We start from the raw sequence: 19305 nt of genomic DNA, 5'->3' as shown, positions 1-19305 counted from the left end.
AAAAATGTAGCTCAAAAACACCCCCTCAAATCACATATTTCTCTTCCTCACTGCCCCTCTCCTCCTCATTTGCACCGCCCCAATCTCAGTCCAACGCTGACGCAATCAGTTGTCCACAAGGATTTTTACATGAAAAGAGTCTGAAGACATGATGCTCATAAAAATATAGCCAAGAAGAATACACCAGAAATTGAAATGCCAAGAACCAAAAAAGAGAACTACTGTGAACCGAAAAAAAAAAAAAAACGTCGGGAACCAAAACAACTCACAGAAACTGCCAAAAAGCTACAAATCCACCACAGAAAGTTCGGAAAACCTCAATCCCTTCATGAAACTTGCCGAAAGCCAAGAAAAAACACAGTCTAGCAAAATCAAAGGCCACAAATCTACCATAGAAAGTTCCAAAAACCTCAAACTCTTCACAAAACCTGCCAAAAGCCAAGAAATAGCACAACCTAGCAAAATCGACAATATTGTTTGGGTGCGATTCGTGGGGCAGAAATTAGCTTGGAGAAATCGGGAAGACGAGATTGCAGGGGTGCGAGGATTCTGCTTTATGAAGCCTAAAATGGCAAAGAGTGAGCCCGTTTCTGATGTAGTGCTGATCCAACATAAATGTGATGGAAGTCTTAAGTGTTGGTATGTGATTGGCATGCTGTTATTTGACTATAACTAGCCCGAAAGGTCCTAAGGAATTCTCATATATTAATTATCAAATGAGAACTACCTCCCTCCTTTACAAAAGATGTAAGTTACAAGCTGTATAATATTTGGACTCCAGGGAAAAAACTATGCATGCTCGAGCCCTTAAAATTCATATGGACAAGACAAGCACAAAAGCTTTTTTTTTTCAACTTCAGAGTAAAGGGGGAAAAAACAAAAAAAGGGTTGAGATCATGAGAGAATGGAAACTCCAAAGCAGGAGAAGCACGAGCGCCACCAAAGTTTCCAGTCTATTTTTGTCCACTGTGGGCAAGAGGTCATTCTCAAGCAATACAAGGGAGCAATATCCACCAAACAATACGGTCCATGATCAATACCATTACCTACCTCTTTCATCACCACCATCAAATTCAATGCCATCATGATCATCCGAACGATAAATTTGAGCATTACAGCCACAATGAAGAGATCCCACAACGAAAACATTGTTATCCTATATATAATATGAATAAAGATAGGTGGTATATAAGATTCTACATTATTTAAAAAAAGAGAAGTTTTTATTCTTTGTAAGATTTAATTGGACTCTAATTATATAATTAACTAATCTTTTTAAAATATATGCTATGTGATTTGAATAGTATCAGATATTATAAGTAGTATCAGATATTATTTCAACAGAAACGTGGGATTTGCGCGATGCGGACCTTCATTCATGGTTATTTGTGCATTCATTCACCATCATTATCGAGGGGTTCTACCACTGCCCTTGTTCTCCAAATTATTCCCACATCATACAAGCATGCTCCTGCTGATTCGTAGTCCTCACTGGCACCGGGGCTCCTATCAATATCATACGCACAACATGTGGAGTTTCTGTTGTCATTTTTAAAGTGATGTCATGAGCTAAGTTGACTGTTCCCTCCCAACATTCTTGGGACGCTCAAGTTTTTCCCTTGTGAGTGTTCTCTTTAGGGTCTGTTGTGTGTGCTCGCGCGTAGAGTTTTCTTTAAATCCAATTTTTCTAGCACTAACCCAGTTGAATATGAGAGCCGAAAGCTCAATGAGACCGAAAGTCGTGGTCTATCTTTCCTTCTTTTTGGAATTGGTATTGATGGTGGTTTGCCTCACAGCTCTGCCTCCTATTCCTTTCTGATCTCTCTTGAAGTTTGAGGTGAGAACGTCTTCCTTGTGAAGTTTTGCTATCACCTGGTATTTTTCTTTTTCTTTTTTCCTTACGCTAAGCACATGATGCGTATTTCTTATATTGAAGTTGCTGCTTTATTAAGACAGAATTGTGTTTGTTCTTTGTTCTCTGCCTGTTGCTTTTGGATTTAAAGTATAACAAATCATAATCGATTATTTAATTGCCTTTGTTCGCGTATGTCAGACATTGGAATGGGTAAGTCTTCTACTTTTTCGGGACTTCCTTGACAAATTGGATTTCTTGATACTTCTCAAATTCTCTGCGGTTTGAGTATGTTAAAGTTCCACTTGCCTTGGATAGGGACCGTAAGGTGTCGTTCTCTAATATTCTTTTGATTAAAGATCCTACTGTTCTAGTTCAAGTTGCTATTTTTGATCTGAAAAAATATATTTACAAGCCCGTTTTGACATACTAAACACACCACTGATTTGAAAGCCCAACACATCAGCTAGGAAAAAAAAGTATGTGTTTTGATTATTATTATTTTTTAAATGCGCAATAAGTAGTGTGTTTATGTATTGGCTCGTAAGGAGCAGAACTCTTATTGCCCAGGTGTGAGACATTCAGCATGTTTGTTTTGTATTTTTTTTTTTAGTACTTCCTTTGGCTCATTTTTTTTTCATTTGGTGTGTGTTCTGTTTCAGTGGTGGGTTCATCATTTAGTATCACCATGAATCTGGTTTGGCGTGTGTCAGTTTTCGTTCTTTGTATTGGAGCATTCACAGCAGGGGCTTTGAGACCTAATGTCGTGAAAGTTGGAGCTATTTTCACATTTAGCACTATCAATGGGAAGGTAGCAAGGATTGCCATGAAGGCTGCCGAGGAGGATGTAAATTCTGATCCGACCAATCTAGGTGGAAGTAAATTGTCTATAATCATGCATGATTCCAACTTCAGCGGATTTCTTAGCATCATTGGAGGTAAACTTTTCTCTCTGTTTTTTCTTCTCATAAATATTTATTGCCTGTTCTTATTTTAGCTTACATTAGTTTAGTTTCTTTTTCATGATGAGTTTTATCCTTGGTGGGATGATGACATTCATGATTCAATTTTCTTCATTGATCGCAGCATTAAAGTACATGGAGACTGATACTGTAGCTATAATCGGTCCACAAAATGCTGTAATGGCTCATGTACTCTCACATATTGCAAATGAACTCCATGTCCCGTTGTTGTCATTCACAGCATTGGACCCTACCCTATCGCCTCTGCAATACCCTTACTTTGTTCAAACAGCACCCAATGATCAATTCCAGATGAATGCGATTGCAGATATGATCAGTTATTTTGGTTGGGGAGAGGTTATTGCAGTTTATAGTGATGATGATCAGAGCCGAAATGGGGTTATTGCTTTAGGTGATAAACTTGCAGAAAGACGCTGCAAAATTTCTTACAAAGCTGCACTTCCCCCTGACCCCACAGCAACACGAAGTGAGGTTAAGGATCAACTAGTGAAGCTACAAATGATGGAAGCTCGAGTAATTATTCTACATACCTTCTCCAAAACGGGTCTCTTGGTTGTTGATGAGGCCCGGAATCTTGGAATGATGGACACTGGGTATGTTTGGATAGCTACTACTTGGTTATCCACTGTTTTGGACTCAACTTTACCACTTTCTTCCAAAACTGCAGACTCTATCCAAGGAGCCCTGACACTTCGTCCACACACCCCTGATTCAGAAAGGAAAAGGGCTTTTATGTCACGGTGGCACAAGCTGAGTAATGGTTCTATCGGGTTGAATCCTTATGGTCTATATGCCTATGATACTGTTTGGATGCTTACTCGTGCAATGAAGTTGTTTCTTGATCAAGGGGGTAACATGTCATTCTCTAACAGTGCACGTTTAAGTCATTTTGGGAGAGGGGCTTTGAATCTTAGTGCATTGAGCATTTTTGATGGGGGCAAGCAATTGCTTAACAACATATTGCAGCTCAATGTGACAGGGGTGACAGGAACTATCCAATTTAATCCTGATAGATCTCCTTTTCGTCCTTCATATGATATCCTTAACGTGATTAAAACTGGTTATAGAACTATTGGATACTGGTCTAATTATTCGGGGTTATCTGTTGTGACCCCGGAGACGCTTTATGCAAGACCACCCAACCGTTCAAGTTCAAGCCAGCAGTTAAGCAGTGTGGTATGGCCTGGAGGAGCAACAAAGAAGCCTCGTGGGTGGGTTATTCCAAATAATGGAAGGCAATTGAGAATTGGAATTCCAAACCGAGTTAGTTACCGGGACTTTGTGTCGCGATCGGGAGTAAATGGTACTGATAAAGTTCAAGGATATTGCATAGACATATTCCTTGCTGCCATAAACCTGCTTCCTTATGAAGTTCCACATAAGTTCATTCCATTCGGAGATGGGCATAAGAATCCCAGCTATAATGAGCTTGTAAATATGGTCACAGCCAATGTGAGTATAACTTAGTGGAAATGTAAACTGAATTTATTTTTCTTATGGACTAAATGTTGAGTTTGTTAATCCATCTGATCCTGAAACTTCATTTGTAGGTTTTTGATGCTGCTGTAGGAGATATTACAATTGTCACAAACAGAACAAAGATTGTAGATTTTACTCAGCCATATATAGAGTCGGGACTAGTTGTGGTGGTCCCAGTCAAGAAGTTAAAGTCAAGAGCTTGGGCATTCTTACGACCGTTTACTCCTTTCATGTGGGCTGTCACAGCAGCTTTTTTCCTTCTTGTTGGAACTGTTGTTTGGATTCTTGAACATAGAATAAACGATGAATTCCGAGGGCCTCCTAAAAAACAGCTTATCACAATTTTGTGGTGAGTGCTTAGTACAGTGGACATATGACTCAGGTTTTTTGTGTCGTGTGGCTTTCTTATTTGAAGGAAAAACCAGCATTTGACTTCTGTTGAATGTATACAACAAATAAATGAAGCTTGACTTGCTTACATGAATGAAACCAGCCGATCTTAGAAGTGATAGGATACACAAAATTCAGCAACCCTCTTATTCCTGCAGAATTATATCATCCACGGCCCTTTCCCTCCTAGTTCCAGTACAGCCTATCATCTTTGTTTTCTTGCATGCTTATCATGTCCCAACCAGAGGCCTTCATTCCTCGGAGGGTTTCTGGAAGTTATATGGGAGACAGTTTTCTTAGGCGAGCATTTTTCTCTCCCTCTCCATCTCTCTCTTATGCACAAATTTTCCACTTTATGGAATAATCATAATATATCAGATGATGGATAGTTGTATCAGGGAACTAAACCATTGAAACCTAATGTGATTCAACACAACTAAATGTTCCTAAAGATTGAGCCCTTTTAAGATCAGATGTCATGATTCATCCAGTTAGCAATCATGTCACTTATTTTTGCATCATTTCTGTCCGACTTGCAACTTCCCATTGATTCTTTCTGTAACTCCTCTCTGCCTTTATTTTCTTGTCTTTGCAGGTTTAGCTTCTCTACTATGTTTTTTTCACCTAGTAAGTCTCTCCATTTTGACAGTCTATTATTTATCTTTTCCTGGATCTTGTTAGTAGCTTAGCCAATAATGTCAACTCTGATTTCTTGACATTGCAGGAGAAAATACAGTGAGTACACTAGGTCGGTTTGTGCTTATCATCTGGTTTTTTGTAGTTCTGATAGTCAACTCAAGCTATACAGCAAGCCTGACATCAATCCTCACAGTGCAACAGCTTTCTTCCCCCATCATGGGAATTGATACCTTGGTGACCAGCAATGAGCCTATAGGATTCCAGGAAGGATCTTTTGTAGAAAATTATTTGTCCGATGAACTCAACATCCCAAGATCTAGACTAATTGCTCTTGGCTCACCAGAAGAATATGCTGATGCACTCGAGCGACGAATTGTTGCTGCTGTGGTTGATGAACGGCCATATATAGAACTCTTCCTGTCAGACCATTGCAGGTTCTCAATTAGAGGCCAAGAGTTCACCAAAAGCGGCTGGGGATTTGTGAGTATATCAACCTGCAGTTAATGTTTTCATTTCCCCACCTGCTAATCAAACTTGTTCGTTTTTTTCAAATTTACATGTCCTTGAAAAACCGTGGGAATATTTCAGCAGGGACATAAGTGCTTGCAGGCTGATGTTTTGCAAATGGGTGAATTAAAGTTAAAATAACGCAGTGTGTTTAGTGAACAGTAAGGTTAAGGAGTATGGACCGTAATCTTACAAGCAATTACACTTGGAGCTGGTGTAGAAAAATGGTGTCATTCTTCTCTTCAAGAGAAGCTAGTGAATGATCATTTTGGGTATAAGATGTATTCTATTATGAGAAATAATATTTGCAGTTATAGAGCAAGTACCGTGCATTCTTTTGAAAAAAGTGAGTAAATATGAAACTCACGTAAAAAAATTAATTTTTTAATGGTGGACTTCACTCTTTCTTAAAAGGAGTGCGCAGTGCTTGCATAACTTATAATTGTATCTAGCGAGAAAGGTGGACCATATCCTCCCGTGACTGTTGTTTCTGTAGAAAACATTAGAAATAGAGCATTAAAAAACTCACGTTTATTGGCATTGGACTCAATCTTCCCAAGATATAGTTAACTGATCCATGCTCAAGGAAATGTTCTCAGCAACTCTTTCTTTGTTGTTGTTGCTTATTTTTTTGGTGGGGGGTGATGGGGGAGAAGGCGTTTCCAAGAGGCTCCCCTATAGTAGTCGACATGTCTACCGCCATACTGGCTCTATCTGAGAATGGTGATCTTCAGAAGATCCATGACAAGTGGCTATTGAGAAAGGCTTGTGCTTCACAGGCAACAGGGCTTGTATCAGATCAGTTTCATTTACAAAGCTTCTTGGGGCTATTTCTCATCTGTGGGATATCCTGTTTTCTTGCTCTGCTACTTAACTTCTGCTTGATGATGCGCCAGTTCACCCGTCATATCCCTGAAGAAACTGATCCTCAAACCGCCGGTGGTACCAGCACACGTTCTGGGCGCCTCCAGACATTCTTATCATTTGCAGACGAGAAGGAAGGTGTGTGGAAGAGCAAGTCAAAGAGAAAACGCACGGACGGGTCACCAAATGGTTATTGGAATGAAGAGAATTGAAATGCACCCTTCCCGTGAAAGACTCGAGTCAAGTACCGATGAGACTCAGCTTCATTATCTCTCTCTCTCTCTCTCCCTTGAACCTTTCTACAGTTTTGAGAGATAACAATGCACTTAAATTGTATTATATTTCATATTAAGATTTATATTATCTATATTATATTAAAGTTTATAATATTGTATTTATCTCTCCTAATTATAGAAAATATGTACAAAAATAATTCAAAAATCTCAACTCAGTTAGAACTATAGTTTTGTTTTTCTCTTTAGCTACTCCATGTTTGTATACACATTAACAAAAAACATTTTTTTTTATACAATCTTAACGTTTGCAAGTTATGCATATTTTTTTTTTAAAAAAGATGGAATCTATTATTAAAATTAATTTTTTAAAACATTTTAAATTTATTTATTTTTTTAAAAAAAGTCCGTAAAATTAGTACACTCTACAACTGTAAATATATATATTTTTTATGTTAATATAAATTTTTTTTTTAATAGGAAAAAGAAAAAGAAAAAAATAGCACATGTTATTGCCAGTGGATTAATTTTTATACTGTCTAAAATTTCCTCCATATTTCTAGTATGTGCAAGATTTTGGTGGGTCAATTAATTTTTATTTATTTATTATGTTTTGGAAAATTATTTTTTATTTATAAATGTGAACAACAAGAGGTTTGTATATCTTATTTTGGAATTAAATATTGTTTGGATTTGGAATTAAAGATATTTTAATTTAACTATTAATGGCATTTGACTCTGGCATGCTTGTCTTCTCTTCTCTGCTCCGCTCTCTTAGTCTCATGCACAATGGCCATTTGCTACCAGCCTCCGTTGAATACCATAAGCGTTCGAACCTCAACTACTTTCTCCTCCACTCCCAAACCCCCGTCTTTGCGCTGCAACCTCTCTCTTCCCTTCACAACCCAAATACGCGAACCTGAACCATTATTGGCCTCCGTCAAGGCCTTCGCACCGGCTACCGTGGCCAACCTCGGCCCCGGATTCGACTTTCTCGGTTGTGCCGTGGACGGCCTCGGTGACTTCGTGTCACTCTCCGTCGACCCCAACGTCCACCCAGGACAGATATCCATTTCACACGTCTCTGGCGACTCCTCCTCCAGGCTCAGCAAGAACCCCAACTGGAATTGCGCTGGCATCGCTGCCATCGAGGTCATGAAGATGCTCGGCATCCGATCGGTCGGCCTATCGCTCTCCCTCGAGAAAGGGCTCCCCTTGGGGAGCGGTCTCGGCTCCAGCGCCGCCAGTGCTGCCGCCGCCGCCGTGGCCGTCAACGAGATCTTCGGTGGGAAACTGGGGCCTGAGGAGCTCGTCCTTGCCGGGTTGAAGTCGGAAGAGAGAGTCTCAGGTTACCACGCCGATAACGTGGCCCCGGCGATCATGGGTGGCTTCGTTCTGATCCGCAACTATGAGCCTCTGGAGTTGATGAGACTCAGCTTTCCTGCCGAGAAGGATCTCTTCTTTGTGCTCGTGAGCCCGGAATTCGAGGCACCCACCAAGAAAATGCGGGCGGCTTTGCCTGTTGAGATCGGGATGGCGCACCACGTTTGGAACTGTAGCCAGGCCGGGGCGCTGGTTGCATCTATCTTGCAGGGGGACCTGGTGGGATTGGGGAAGGCCTTGTCAGCGGATAAGATCGTGGAGCCGAGGAGGGCGCCTTTGATTCCCGGAATGGAAGCCGTGAAGAAGGCGGCCATTGAGGCCGGGGCTTTTGGCTGTACGATTAGTGGGGCGGGGCCGACGGCGGTGGCGGTGATAAATAGTGAGGAGAAGGGGGAGGAGATTGGGGAGAGCATGGTGGAGGCGTTCTGGAAAGAGGGGAATTTGAAGGCGGTGAAGGCAGTGAAGAGGCTTGACAGGGTTGGTGCCAGGCTTGTTTCATGATCACTGCAATTTTTTTATAGGATAATGTTTCTGCTTTTTGGTGACTTGATTTTGGTTTTGGTTTTGGTTTTGGTTTTGGTGTTTGATTTTGTGTTGCAAGCAGCAAATTGGAGTATATGATGGCCAATGACTGACTATTGAAACAGTGATATATTGTTGTGCGGAGTTTGTGCTGCTGTTTCGATAATATTTGATTAAAATCACCCACAAGTTCTAACAAGTGTTCTTTGACGCCATGATCATGATGAATGCTCCTGCATGTGAAATCGATTGGGAGCTTAATCTTATAAACCCACAACATAAGAGGGGAAGAATGTTGCAGGTTGTCAGGGTTGGTGCTCTTTCACAAACAACTATTGCAGCATGTCATAATGCTGAGAATGGACTGCTATTCTTTTCATGGTCTGCGTTTGACAAAAGTGTTGCAGAGCAGCACATGAGGAACTTGGTGATGTGTATGAACTCATGCCTTTGGGAGTCTACTTAGAAAAGACTTTCACAAGGGAGGCAGCGTTTTCTCATTCTTGTGTATAGTGTCTTAACAAATATCTCAGTAATGACTACAGGAAAAATCGATAAACAAAATTAAAAAATATAGACTGATGAATGTTTAATTCCCTATTTTTCTCAACTATCCATATCTGCCTATGGATATTGTGATTTGTTTATTGTGATGGGGTATCTAGATTCTAGTTTTCGATGTAAAAAAGATGGTAAGATCTGTAGATATGAATGAGTGATCGAATTGAACTTCGTTGATGCCTAAGAAACAAGCAAATCTGTATCTGTGGAGAGGAGTTGGTAGTAGGCCCAAGGATCTAACGAGGTGGTGTGTTGCATTGAAAGACTTGATAGTAGACCCCAGGAATCTAATGAGGTGGCATGTGTTGTATTGAAAGGCTCGAAGATGGATGATGCGTGTCTATCACAACAAAAGGGAGAACAGTTCTAAAATAATTAAAAAAATTGACGCTGCAAATCATATTAATAAAGTACGAAAAAGTGCAGATAGAATTGTTGATTCTTCCTCGGCCTTCTGAATCTTACGTCCGCTGTGGTTTCCTTTATTCCCATAAGTCCCAGCGTGGGCCTATGGCCATCGTAGAGTCGCTGTTTACACAGCTGCTGAACCAGCCTAGCCGTTTTACACCGCAGCCCCTTTCAGCGCGCAAAGGCTTCAACGGGAAGAAGATTCTCGGCATTTCTGCATCTTTGTTTTATTTTTTGGGAACATTTCAAACTGTAATCGTTGATTGTAAATCTCATGCTTTTTAATACTCATCACTTTGAACATCTAAAAAGGTCATCCGAAACAATTGCAACTTGCACTGTACAATGTACATTACACGAGATGGGTTCTGGGATTAGCAAGCTATGTATTTGCGACATACCCCAAAGATCGGCCAGAGAGCACTACAAGAAGGAATTTCAGCAATCTCAATTTTGAACACAGACAAAAACTCTGAAGTCGTTCATATTAAGTACACACCAACAAATGAATAAAAAAAAATGATCTTTATTCTGTACAGAAATAGATGAAGCAAGAAGTAGATGAAATAAGAACCCAGTTCAAACGAGAAAGATCAATCAAAATCAAAATTTTCGATCCATCAGTGACCACATCAGTTGTTCTTGTTAACTGCAGCCTGCTTTGAACCCAGAGAGAAGAATTCGGAAATCACTTCAAGGGGCATGCCCTTGGTCTCTGGGACTTTCATGAAAACAAACACCCATGATATGAGGCAAACAACTGCATACATGCCAAAAACACCGGCAAGACCAACGGATTTGAGCATCACCGGGAGTGTGTAGGTGACAATGATGTCACCTATCCAAAATGTGAGTGCACATATGGCAATGCAGAGGCCACGAACTCGGGTGGGGAAGATCTCTGCACAGAGTATGTTGGGGATTGGCCCAAACCCCATGACAAAGAAACAGAAGTAAAGCACAACACTAACAGTTGAGATTGATGCATTCACGACACTGCCCATATCCACGACACTTCCAACGACTAGGACTAGGAGAGATAATATCAAGATAGGGATTGTGCTGAGCAGCAAACTCCTGCAACGGGTTAACCAACAAACAAAAAGCAAGATGAACGAAAATTGAAACGAAAAAAAAGCAGTTGAAGAAAAACATATAGCAAACTCCATAGCAAACACATATTAGCACAAGGGAACCTTCTGGCCGCATTTTCTGCCTCCTAGGCTATGACACTAACATGGCTGAAGTTCGAATTTTACTTGGGACTTTTACTTTGTGAAAAGATTACATAACACAAGGTAGAGGTAGAAACAGAGTCAACTAATTGTGAATTGGAGGTCTAGGAGTGGCGAGTTAAACTGGAAGGTCAAGGAGTTTTGGTATCAGATTCAACGTTTATCATCTTCCATTAGCTTAACTGTGGGTGAGTAAAGTTGAGGACTGGATGGCTAAACAAGGAGCACATGGAATTGCGACAAGCTTTTATGATCTTTGATCTATACCAAAAGAGGTTAAAGGAATACTGAGACTGGATAAATTCGGAATACCAAAAATGCGCAGTAAATGTGTTTTGTTTGTCTTTAATAGAAAGTACAGATATATACAGGATAAAGTAGGCTTTTACATTTCCTTTAACACAAGTGAGGGTGATTAATAAAACTATGGGATATCGTCCTCCTTAAAAAAATCAAATTAGCAGACTTTGATATGTTGATTTTATGTCAATATTCATGGATATATTATTGCAGGCATCCTTACAACAATAGGAATGTCAGGGACAACGGACCTCAAATGTTACCCCTAATCATGTACAACAGTTAAAACTTCTTTGATCCAAGCAAAATGTTATAGAAAAAAACTATTTAAAAAAAAAGGTCGCCAATTCCAGTATACACTAAGATTTTCTTCCTAGAGAAAAACAATGACACAGAAAATGGAAACTTAATTCTGTGTAAGATTCCAGCTATTTTTTATTTTAATGACATTTCAAGAGTCTAAACAAAGTTCAACTGGAAATCAGAGGAAAAAATAAAAGCGATTATTGCTCTCTCAAAGTCCAAAGTCTCCTTAGCTAGTCATTAGAAAAGACTATAATTAAATTGCTCTCCAGGCTATACTGATCTATATGGACCATGCGAGCACTTCAAGACTATAATTAAATTGCTCTCCAGGCTATACTGATCTATATGGACCATGCGAGCACTTCAAAACAAAGACTTTCTTATGTTTCTTTACCTTTCTGGCCTGATAACTTAAACCAAAGTGAAGTTGTATGGAAAAATGAGCAGTTATTTAAGACATGTCTACACATCTGCATGCTCCAGTTACAGAAAAATAGTTCACATTTCCATGATAGAGCTGAACTCCAATGGTCAGGTTTCAAGCCTTTTCAAACAGCCTCTCACCATCGTTTAGGAATTTTAATATACATAAAAAATGATAGACAGAATATTAAACCATAAACATAACCGTACTGCACAATGGTCAAAACTGAAGCACGTTACAATTTGGTTCACATTTTGTCCACATTGTAGCTGAAATGCAAGAAATTCTTACGAATTTGATATATTATCTATCCCACAATAGGGACAGTAACTGGACAGACATTTTGACAAATGACCACCCTTAACTCAACCCAAACTGGGACAATCCTGCTATAAGTTCATGATGTGTGCCCAGCAGCCCAGCTACTATTTCATTAGCAGTTAGATAAAGAGGGAAGCTTAGTAGTTATGAGCATATCTTGATTCATTTGAAATGGATACCCTTCTTTTGACTTTCCACACCAGAGTAGACCACACATAGAATCTCGCTACGTAAACCCCAATTTACTTAACTAGGGGTGTGGCAGTTCAAGCAGGAGCAACTTAATCAAACTTTTTCTTTTCTTTTTTCTAAGTAGGACCGACTTAATTAAACTGATTAGTCATGAATATTGATCTGTTCTCCAAGTGTATGTCCATGCATTACTATCATAAAAATCTAATTCGCATGTATATGGGAAATGTGAGCCATCTAATCCAAAACAAATGTGTATCCACTGCATTAACCTTTTCACATCTTAATATGGGTACCAACTAAGGAACATTTCTTGTGCATCACAAATGAGTTGCAATTATGCAGCATAGTAGTACAAAGAATAAATCATTATGTATATACCTGCCTTAAAAATAATTTCTAAACATTAAATTTCTAATCATTATGGCAATAGACATTTTGACCATTCAATGAAGATAATGATTATGGATTTTAAAAAATATATATAGAGGAAGAAGAAGAAAATTACCTCCTGCCCGATACATCCATGAGCCTCATGGCAACAGCTATACAAGGAAGCATCAACAAAGTGGTCAGTCCACTAATAAGCAGAGATGCAGAAGCTGAACTAATGCCTACGTTGGAAAGAAGAACTCCAACGCCTGCCTGCTCAAGAATTTGAGGTGTGTAGTAGAGAACCCCATTTATTCCTGAGAACTGCATATATAACAAGTAATATAAGCAGCAAGTAGTGAAAACATGAAACTGAAAGTAGCATTTAGGCAAGATTTTTCCCCACTGACAAGTTAGTCAATCACAAACTCCTACAGAATCCTGGATACTCGATATTAGAAAAAAAAAGGAAATTTTGGTTTAGGATAATTACCTATCGCACTCCTAAACTACCATTCCTTCTGAAATGTGCACCCTAAACTACACAAAGTTACAACGTGCATTGAGACAATTAATAGGTTTCAATATGTAGCATCCTATAAGATCTGAATAATTTGGTAGTGTAAAAGGTAAATAATCCCCCTTGGATGGGTAATCTATTAATAAATTGCAAAATCCTAATTTATCACAAAGAAAAAAGAAAAACAATTGCTTAGAATTTTCTAACTAATCAAAAAGAGAAGAGGCTTCAATATAATGATTATGAACAAATGGTACATAGAACTCGAATAGTTGGATTTAAAAGACAATTCACCCTTCCCTGAATCATTCCTACACAACCTTGGATCATCCTCAAGATAAACTCCAGCTTATTCCTACTAGCATGTAAACCTTTGCAATATTCTTCCTGTATTCGGATTGGTAACAGCTTGACAAAAAGGATTTTAAATCCATCAAAATGATGAGTTTTGATGGGTAATGGTTCCTAATTCACATGCAGGATATCTTATCCAAGCATGCAATTCAGTGAATCCACACGTAATTAAACTTCATCAACTTATTATTCTTTTCACAGCTTGGAGGAATGAAATAAACTGAGGTCATTGTTACTTAGTGGTAAAAATAGAAACAGCTTATAACAGGAAAACAGAAAAATAAAAATCTGCAAGGAGAGGATAGCAGGAGATGCTCCACCGTACTGCAAGCACATTTACCAAAAGACCAACTGAAAGACATTGTTTATCAGTCAAAAAAAATAAAGAAATAAAGAAAGATTCTGTTTAGAGTTTATATAGAGGAAATTTATGAATAGATGTTCGCTGTAGAGACTATATACACCTGCTGAAGTAGTTGAATTCCCACGCCAACAACCAGTGCGTGTTTCACTCCTGGTTCAAAGAGATCACTCCAACTTGGTCCTTTTGCAGCAGTTTCTGATGGATGAACCATAGCTGGTCCAATTGGCTGCTGATGCATAAGCTCAGTGGAATAAAGAGCAGGTTGACTCACTAAAGCAGCAGCATGGATAAACTCACCGTCTGTTGGTGCTTCACCACCAGGAATAGAAACTAGAGACCCACGCTGAGATCCAGTTACACCCTCTTGGTGCAAATAAATTCTTTTAAAACCTCCTTCCTTCTTGCCATCTTTCCCTTCTCTCTCAGACCATTTCCATGCCAGCTGCCAGCCGCCACCAATTCCCATGCTACCGACTGGTTCCCCAGTGTTTCCTTGCACGAGACTGCCATGCCTCATGCTTGACAGGCTGCCATGGGGGGGTGGGCCCAAGTCCTTGTCCAGGCTCGTTGTCTGACGGGAGATCAATGGACTCTGCAAATTATCGTCGGAATCATTGGCATCAGCATCAGATGCATACTCCTCACCCTCTCTGGCAAGACTTTCCTCATCCCACTCTTCTTGTCTATGTTGATTTCCTCCCACACTGAACATACTGCCAAAGTTTGGAAAAAGCATGCTTCGCATGCTTCCAGTTTCAGGGAGCTTCTCATGGACACTGCCAAAGAGGGTGACAAGAGGATCTACTAGCCCACTCCGACTTGCCATGCTTCCATGCCGGGATACAAGCTCAAGAGTACTCTGCCCAGTGACAGGTCTGGCAATCCAGGAGAGACCATCTTCAGGGGCATATAATTTAATTTGATCTTCACCAGATGGATCCTGGTTATCTGTGAGCTCATTGTCTGGGCCAATTATGTATTCCTCTAAAGATGTTTCACCTCCAACTCCAAGACCCTCAACCAGTAAAGCCATATCACCTGTGCATTTATGATTCATCATTACTCATCAAAACGCATTATCAGAATTTGTAAACAAAGGAGCAAAGTTAAGAAACAGACAGGACATTGTATGTGCAAAAAGAGTGGAGAGTCGGTTGACAATCTACTTCTTCATTATGAGATTGCCAGAACATTGTGGAATGAAGTTTTTGCTCAGGTGAGATTAGCTTGGGTGATGCCAAGATGGATAGTGGACCTCCTAGCTTCTTGGAAAGCCAATTAGGGTAACTCTTAGATTGCCTCAATTTGGAAGATGGTTCCAATATGTTTATGGTGGTGTACTTGGAGGGAGAAGAACAAAACAAGTTAGATCAAGTGCGGTCAATGGATAAGCTTAGAAATCTATTTTTACTTTACTCCATTGGTCGATTGTAATTGAATTTCATGGCTAGTCATTTCATGAATCCCTTAAATCTCTAAACTAAGCAAGCTTAGGCGTTGTTCTTGTTAAAAAACAGAAATCAGAATGTGGAAGGAAAGAGATGACAATTATTAAAAACCCAATTATGTTCTCGAGTCCATTGCTCAAATTCTTATAAGTACAATGTAGATGGTTGTTTGGGATTTTTTCCGCACTTTCAAATGAATATGGTTGCAACCATCTCATTATAAATTCTGGCAAGAATATTATAATGCACACATCTTCAGGAACACTCAGAGACACACTATAGGCAGTAGCAGACACTAATAGATGCTGTAAAGGGAAGGAGGACCTTGAGTCCAAGAGTCTCGGAACCTTTAATATACCTAATATCTGTGAGCAACAGTACGTTTGAAAATAACCACCCAGAAAAGAACAAAAGAACTCTGAATGGTCAGAGATCATAAGACAGAAGAATATGGTTTTTGATTTGAAATTAGTGGATCTTCTATTCTCACTATTTATCTCATTCCGCCGTCAGAAACATGCAGAACAGGCTGCACTGAAGTGACTATTCAGATTCTTTCCGGATGCAAAATGAAAAAGCGTGATACCCTAGCATGTATCAATATAAAGTCCACTGGAACATCGAAGTTCCACATTAAAAAAAAAAAAAAAAAAAAATCAGTTTGTAATTCGGGACAACAACCAAAAATTTCAATGGAATGTGGCACAAGAACTACTAACCAGAGACATCTTCTCTGCCACTCAGCCTCTGCAAAACCTGCTTGGCCTCTAGCATCCGCCCTTTACTAACAAGCCAACGTGGAGACTCGGGCAAGAATAATACGGTCAATACAATATAAACAATGGAAGGAACGGAAAGAATCCCCAGCATCAACCTCCAGCTCGGTGATTTCATCAGCGACATCCCAAACACCATGCAATACGACATAAACATTCCCCCGGAACCAGCGAACTGGGGAAGGGTATTCAGCGATCCCCTTATTTCCGGTGGCGCTGTCTCAGATATATAAACCGGAACTATAGTAACAGACAGACCAATTCCAAATCCATCTAAAAGCCTAGCAAATAATAGGACATAAACATTGGGAGACCAAAACATTACAAGACCACTAACAAAATAAAGGACAGATGAGGTTATCAGAAGAGGACGGCGTCCCAGCCAGTCTGCTAGGGCTCCAGAGCATGTTGTAATCAAAGTGGCTCCAATAAGTGACATCGCCACAATTAGCCCTTCAACAGTGGGTTCACTCTCTAATTTGAATTCCCTCTTTATGTATAAAACAGCCCCTGAAGCCAAAACAGCAGAATTCTCAATCTGAAGAATCGACTTCTACTGATATATGAACTACAAAAAGCATTTCGCGCCTTCAAAACGCGCCTGAAACTTTAAATTACCTGCGATTGTCGCATTATCCCATCCTTGCAATAAGTTACCAAACGCAGCAGCAACAGCCACAAGCACAGCTCCACTCATATTTTCCAGAAATTTGAAAGCAATCCTCCCACTCGCTTATAAACCAACCTGAAAGAGAGAAACCCAGATCGCTGATGAAAAAAATAAAACCTTTTGCACACTAACCCAGTTCAAACAAACCGATCCCTTGAGTGTCAAGAGTCTCTAGACCTGTATGGATCAGGGTATCCTGGTTATTGGTATTAGACCATTGGATCACCGAGTCATTAACACCTAATAAACAAAGCCGAGTGTGTGTGTGAGAGAGAGAGAGAGACGCGAGATGCAGATAGATCATACCCAATCGTCCAAATCCACTACGAGAACAAAGTGCCGGTCATATACACCTTCGGGAGTCGTGGGATGCAGAAAAGGACAACGGGCAAAGTGACTTTTTAATACCGAGACAAGGAAATGTAAATAGCAAAAAACGAAAAGAAAAGGTTGTGTGATCCAATTCGCCGGAGAGGAAAGTAAAGAGAAAAAAAGGCCAGGTGAATAACGACAGGGACACCTGCCCTTTTTATGGATCTCTCCCTGCCCTGCACGTAAGCTCTCTCCTGCCTCCTGGGATTTTCAGTTATACATTTAGATGTGTTTCATTCATTCGCCAAAAAGGACAGATTTTTCCGCGTTTTCAATCTATTGCATGAGCAGGGTTTTGCGTGAATTTGGCATGCACACCTCACATCAAAACTTTTGTCGTAATGGGAAATGATTGTTCCGTGGATGTATATTTAGTACCAACCTGACGAGAAATATTATAGAAACCCAGCACCAGCAGCGCAATGATGCAATCTCTGTGAAGTGTGAACTGTGCAACCGGTAAAAGAAAAAAAGAAAAGAAAAAGGGAATTGAATATACACTTGCGAGTTGCGAACAAAGAGCATAGTACGGTAGTCCCGACAACCTCCCAACGAGGAATCGACTGCTGCACCTTTAGGTACCAAGTCAGCCCGCTAGTTTAATCTATCAGTTTTTCTCTCTCTCTCTATAGAATTCTTATGATTAAAATAAAAATTAAAGGAGAAGAATCATAACCAAATAATTTTGTAATTTTTTTAAATTTCTGAGGTCATGTTGAATGATTAAAATTTCCACTAGTTTGAACAGTAGGATAAGATATAAATTTTTTATTTTATTTCATCTTATCATTATAATTTTTTTAAATTTTAACATAAAATATAATAAATAATTTAAAATTTTCAAATCTCAATTCAATTTTTTTAAATTTTAAAAACAATAATAATATTAAAAAATAATATTTTAAACTTTTATCAAAAATAAAAAAATTTTCAATCTCACTATTCAAACCTAATACTTAGAATATTTTATTACTATTTATTATTTTATTATTACTTTATACTTACTTTTTACCATTATTCATTATTATTTAATATTATATCATTATTTTTTTTACTATTATTTGAATATTTGAAATCATCTCACTATTCAAATGTAATCTAAAATAAAATTTAAAAATAAAAAAATAGGAGGAGGATATGGAAGGGAATAGGTGAAGGCATTTTGACCCGTATGACTGTTTCCCAGATTAAATTGTAAAGAAATAATAATAATAATAATAATAAAATTGCATTGTTAAAACTGATTAATTTGTTTTGTGCGGACATTAATAGAAAGTAGAAAAATTCTAGTACCTGATAGTAAGGTGAAGACAAGAACGAGTAAACAACCATTGTTCGTCCTAAAGGACTGCAAAAGAGAGTCGTCCTCTTTCTCTTTCGCATCTCGTACCCTAATTTTGAATGCCACGAAAACTCAACGAGTGAAAAAAACAAAGGTAAAAAGGATATGCAAATGCAACCAAGTAGGACACGAAAAGACAACAAAGAAAGAGACAGAAGAAAAAGGGTGTGGTGTGGTGTGGTGTGGGTGGTGATTCATGATGCTCATGGTGTTCATCATCAATCAGTATTAGTTATTAAATCACATCTAGAGACTAGAGTTAAAGTTCCAAAGTTGATACCCTTTTTGACTGGACTTCCACGAGAGCCTCATGAAAAATGGTTGCTCGATCCACCTCCTTAATTTGTGAGTTTTTCTCAATCAAGCGTTGCCTATGAGGGTGAGGGGAGCCTTTCCTCTAGTACGTACGTACCCTCCTAGATGCTATTCCTCTTTCTATCCCTTCCGATATCTTTTCTCTCTTCTTTTATGTTTTCTTTTAAGTTTAT

General features: G+C 39.2%; 3 protein-coding genes across 7 annotated transcripts; 2 read left to right on the top strand and 1 right to left on the bottom strand.

The window, feature by feature from the left end:
- The first annotated feature begins 1373 nt into the window (after nt 1-1373).
- LOC121257481 (glutamate receptor 3.2-like) lies at nt 1374-7189 on the top strand. 3 transcript variants are annotated; one of them, XM_041158493.1, is made up of 8 exons: nt 1374-1837; nt 2515-2790; nt 2939-4287; nt 4386-4663; nt 5300-5331; nt 5429-5452; nt 5537-5823; nt 6507-7189. In XM_041158493.1, exons 2-8 carry the CDS (start codon nt 2541-2543, stop codon nt 6924-6926), a joined length of 2640 nt encoding a protein of 879 aa, XP_041014427.1. In that variant the 5' UTR covers nt 1374-1837; nt 2515-2540; the 3' UTR covers nt 6927-7189. The 3 variants fall into 3 exon arrangements, with proteins under 3 accessions (XP_041014427.1, XP_041014428.1, XP_041014426.1); XM_041158494.1 differs by having other exon boundaries at nt 2566-2790; nt 5429-5823; XM_041158492.1 differs by having other exon boundaries at nt 5429-5823.
- Nucleotides 7190-7645: 456 nt separating this feature from the next.
- Nucleotides 7646-8976, top strand: LOC121257480 (homoserine kinase). The gene has a single exon (XM_041158491.1). It carries the CDS (start codon nt 7737-7739, stop codon nt 8829-8831), a length of 1095 nt encoding a protein of 364 aa, XP_041014425.1. The 5' UTR covers nt 7646-7736; the 3' UTR covers nt 8832-8976.
- A 1281-nt stretch (nt 8977-10257) lies between these two features.
- On the bottom strand, nt 10258-18085 carry LOC121257479 (monosaccharide-sensing protein 2-like). Of its 3 annotated transcripts, XM_041158489.1 has the most exons (7): nt 17410-17817; nt 17281-17343; nt 17052-17178; nt 16377-16943; nt 14310-15247; nt 13108-13295; nt 10258-10898 (listed from the first exon to the last, which is right to left on the bottom strand). In XM_041158489.1, exons 3-7 carry the CDS (start codon nt 17128-17130, stop codon nt 10454-10456), a joined length of 2217 nt encoding a protein of 738 aa, XP_041014423.1. In that variant the 5' UTR covers nt 17131-17178; nt 17281-17343; nt 17410-17817; the 3' UTR covers nt 10258-10453. The 3 variants fall into 3 exon arrangements, with proteins under 3 accessions (XP_041014423.1, XP_041014424.1, XP_041014422.1); XM_041158490.1 differs by lacking the exons at nt 17281-17343; nt 17410-17817 and adding an exon at nt 17975-18085 and having other exon boundaries at nt 17052-17179; XM_041158488.1 differs by lacking the exon at nt 17281-17343.
- Between the last annotated feature and the right edge of the window lie 1220 nt (nt 18086-19305).

This window comes from Juglans microcarpa x Juglans regia, chromosome 3S (assembly GCF_004785595.1).
Source record: "Juglans microcarpa x Juglans regia isolate MS1-56 chromosome 3S, Jm3101_v1.0, whole genome shotgun sequence".
Classification (NCBI taxonomy): Eukaryota; Viridiplantae; Streptophyta; class Magnoliopsida; order Fagales; family Juglandaceae; genus Juglans; species Juglans microcarpa x Juglans regia.
This window is presented reverse-complemented; position numbering and strand designations above follow the sequence as displayed.

Coding starts and splice junctions, on each gene's coding strand:
- LOC121257481 (XM_041158492.1), top strand. CDS start 2,541: ATGAATCTGGTTTGGCGTGTGTCAGTTTTCGTTCTTTGTATTGGAGCA. Junction 2,791..2,938: donor ATTTCTTAGCATCATTGGAG/GTAAACTTTTCT, acceptor CATTGATCGCAG/CATTAAAGTACATGGAGACT. Junction 4,288..4,385: donor TAAATATGGTCACAGCCAAT/GTGAGTATAACT, acceptor CTTCATTTGTAG/GTTTTTGATGCTGCTGTAGG.
- LOC121257480 (XM_041158491.1), top strand. CDS start 7,737: ATGGCCATTTGCTACCAGCCTCCGTTGAATACCATAAGCGTTCGAACC.
- LOC121257479 (XM_041158490.1), bottom strand. CDS start 17,130: ATGAGTGGAGCTGTGCTTGTGGCTGTTGCTGCTGCGTTTGGTAACTTA. Junction 13,296..14,309: donor GAATTCAACTACTTCAGCAG/GTGTATATAGTC, acceptor TTATATATGCAG/TTCTCAGGAATAAATGGGGT. Junction 10,899..13,107: donor ATGGATGTATCGGGCAGGAG/GTAATTTTCTTC, acceptor AACCCGTTGCAG/GAGTTTGCTGCTCAGCACAA.